At 39.2% G+C, this 3,980-nt stretch overlaps 1 protein-coding gene across 1 annotated transcript; it reads right to left on the bottom strand.

The window, feature by feature from the left end:
- Positions 1-244: 244 nt before the first annotated feature.
- On the bottom strand, positions 245-3,690 carry SARC_09786 (hypothetical protein). Its single transcript, XM_014296185.1, has 6 exons — positions 3,492-3,690; positions 2,622-2,733; positions 1,813-1,943; positions 1,350-1,496; positions 952-1,050; positions 245-422 (listed from the first exon to the last, which is right to left on the bottom strand). Exons 1-6 carry the CDS (start codon positions 3,659-3,661, stop codon positions 281-283), a joined length of 801 nt encoding a protein of 266 aa, XP_014151660.1. The 5' UTR covers positions 3,662-3,690; the 3' UTR covers positions 245-280.
- Positions 3,691-3,980: the final 290 nt, after the last annotated feature.

Here is a 3,980-nt window from a genome sequence, read left to right as displayed (position 1 = left end):
CTACTACACACACACACACACATATATATATATATAGATAGATAGATAGATATAGATATAGGTAAATATATATATATATATTCATATATATAGATACACACACACACACACACACACACATATATATATATATATTTATATATTGACATGTTACGTATCTATCTCGGCTCGCCTGATCGCGTCTGATTAATCTCATTCCAGAACAAAACACTATCTAAACATGTATATTGAATTAAACCGAGTCTAGCATTATAGGGCTTTATTCCGGTCTAATGGCGCGTTAGTGTCGGCGTTTCTTTGCTTTGAGTCTGGACCTTGCCCCAGGTCCAGCGCTATGACAGACATTGACATTGCCTTTCATATACAATTTATTCCTATTCTTGAAAATAACTTCAATCCTGTCATTTGTCCGAACTAGTACTCTGTAAGGATGAATTAAATAAAACACAAGCACGTGGTTACACAACAGAGTATAGTCTAATCAAGATTGCGTAGGCCGGTTGTGAAATTTTGCGTTCTCCAAATGTTGTTTGCAACCAGTGCAGAGCATGAACAGGCAAGTAGTACGTAGATATATTGTAATAAAGCATCTACATAGACCATATGCATCCAGTATAGATCGAGTGGCTTTACTGCAAAAAGTAGGGCGAGAAACACGCTCATCACAATCCATAATCGATAGATATGAGATACATCAGCGTGTGCGCCAGGTCAGATCCGAGTCCAATAAACTCATTGTGTACAAAAACCCAACAAAGGTACTCGTCGTGTCACGCATATTCTCACGGATACATCGCATGGGTATAGACACCTGAGAAACGCATCACACTTAACATGTATTTGCTTAGCCACGATTTATTCAACGGATGAGTAGAAACGAGAGCGATTTATCTAGATTGATTTTCAAAAGTCTCGACCTCATAGAATCGCAACGTAGTTAATCCAACCCACCTGTCTGTGATATGGCCATTTTGATTTTCGATTGAAACTGCCAAAGCGACAGAAAGGTAATCGCCTGACAAGCATTGCTGCCTTTCTTTTAGATAATCGCTGCAATGAAATAATAGGGAAGGACAAAGATGTCAAATGTATATTGTTAAAATTCGAATCGTATTCACACAACAATCTCTAACACAACGGAGAAGACACACTGGAAAGACAGTGGTAAGGCGATTGTGAGTTCCATTCGTTCCAGAACTATTCCACACGCTTAATATTGGTAACTGTGCGCCAAAGAACCATGCATAGAAACAGACTAACTTGCATATGTTGCGCGTATTGGAAAGTGTGCTTGTGAGTATTTTTCATGCCGTTCATTCTACTGTTTGCAACCTATAATCATCACTTACTATGGTAGATTGGTTTTCCTGTCATGGTCGCGGTCCAGCAGCACGGCTCTGCACGTGATGAGTGTCCGACCAACTCCCATAGCTATCCTTCTAACAACTGACTCTGAGATTTTGGATTTGCAAATCTCTTTATGATTTGGGCCATGTCTAAACGTGGAGAGAATGAGCAAGATGCGTGACAATCCATGGTGAGATATAGTAGATATTGCTTCATTTTAGAAGACTTAAATCACATACCAACCCCGATACCTTGAATAGAATGAGGCACCGCATGATATTGATCTAGATGAGAGTCTGATGTGCGCACACAAATAAGATTCGCCATCCAGAACCAGGATGTGACCATGTCGAAATCATATGGAGATTCGAAAGACGTAGAGGGCACATTGCAGGCACTCGTCAAGGTGAGCATGCACAGTGCTACAAGGCGCACACAACGGCATCTGTATAGAACCCGACATACAATTTTCGGCATTTTGCGCTGACTTCTTGTAACATGATGAGCCGAATCTCCGTCTGGAGTGCAACAAACTCACTGGTCGGAGGTTCAATGGCCTTAGGAAAGGGCGCGGCTGGTTCGCTTCCAGCCGGATTCTCCGTAGTTTGTATTGAAGTGGATAGATATACTATGAGAATACGGGAGAGATAGACGAATAGAAGGCGGCTCTACAAGCATATAGATACAGTTGGGACTTTTAAATATTATCTGATTACAATCCCCTTTTATTTTGCCATCCCTGTTGTTAATAAATGCTTTTCCTGGGGAATAAAGGCGTTTTTAAAGACCCCCTATTTTCATCAAGTCGGAGGTGTGGCACGGGGATAAACCATAGTGAAGCCATATCGTTTTGAAAAGCGCAGTTATAGATAAGCTTAAATATGGGTGCTAGCAGCCTGTATAGCATATAGGCATGAAACATCATTAGTATATATCCAGTATAGCGATACCTTCCCCCACGGTGGGTAGGATATCACATTCGATCCGAAAATATGGTTGAGCAATTACAATTTTACCTCACGACTGCGAAAACTAAGACGAGTCAATTCAACCGATACCAAAAACATATAACAACGAAGAAACGAAACTTGAGTAACCCATAGTATCACTTGTGGGGACTTTCAATGCACACATTCTCCGAACAATGCGGTCCTCACAAAAAAAGTCTCATAACATCGTGACGTTTATTCACGGAATGTGATTCATTTACGCCTGCCAAAGTCATAGCTATACACAATCGCACGAGAAGTGCACACTAAATGTTAAATACACACCCATTTGCCGTCTCTATTCAGCACTCCCGAATACTCGGAGCGTATAAGAGCGGTTTCCCAATCCACGAGGTCGACAACATCGCCACACTGCCCGTCAGTGTATACAGACTTCCTATACATGTCACATTGAGAAGTCGCATTGAGAACAAACGAACAGAGTTAGCACCGTAGATGTATGCGCAATGTACGGTAAGACTGGTGATGCTCAACGGTATGATATAGCTAAATGCACCCTTCTCGAACACTGACATAGGTGAGTGCAATTCCACTATTTGAGGTACGATGACAAATACCAGGAATCTTAATCTAGCCGAGCTTTATTTTGCGACAAGATAACTAGCAACGCATTAAAGCTAAGACGAAGATATTCAGCCTAACAGGATTGCACTCAAACAGCCAATAAACATCCAATATACACACACACAAACATAAAAGACACACACACACACACACACATACATACATATATATATATATATATATACGTATATAATATTTATATATACTTGTATAAACACCCACACACACACATAATATATATATATATATATATGTATGTATTTATATATATGTATATTAATATATATATATATTTATATATAAATATAAATATATACATTCCCATAGCCATTCCTATAGATTACATATCCATAGACATGTACATATAATTGTAATCCTATGCATGTTTGAACACTTGAGTATCAAACAACTACGCTATATATTGTTAGAACGTCTTCTAACGCTCAATGTGAGATAAACATGCAGTCGAGTTTTCAAATATATACCGTGGCTGTCCATGAACACGTTGACAAATACTAATTTTCTCAATAGTTCACTGCTGAACGCATCAAGTGATGCGTGTACACTTACTGTTTGAGCACCCTATTTTTGGGATAGTGATACAGGGGCAAATATTGTTCGTAATCAAATAAAAACTCATTGGCTACAAAAGGTTCTGCCTTAGGCCACGAGAGGCTTTTCGGATCGTTAAGGCAGAAAACTGCCGTATTGATCATTTCCTCGTACTTGAGCATCGTCATAGTTGATTTTATTGAACTAATTTCCGCCTAATGGGAATTTAATATCGTGTTCAACTATTAGGGAGCATAAAAATACATTGCTACACTAAACGAGTAAGAAAATGAGGTTTAACTGACCATGAATATAACACTTGAGATAACTTATACATGTGATACACATACAAATACGTATAAAACGATAAACCATCATCTATCGAGTCACACACCCACCCAGAAAAAGATCTCGACGCAGACACAATGACACACAGAAATGGACAGACACCGACGACGAAAAGCACAGAAACACCCACCATTACATATACACACACACACACATATA

Source organism: Sphaeroforma arctica, assembly GCF_001186125.1.
Source record: "Sphaeroforma arctica JP610 unplaced genomic scaffold supercont1.1045, whole genome shotgun sequence".
Lineage (NCBI taxonomy): Eukaryota > Ichthyosporea > Ichthyophonida > Sphaeroforma > Sphaeroforma arctica.
The sequence above is the reverse complement of the archived record's forward strand: the minus strand, read 5'-3'. Positions and strand labels throughout refer to the sequence as shown.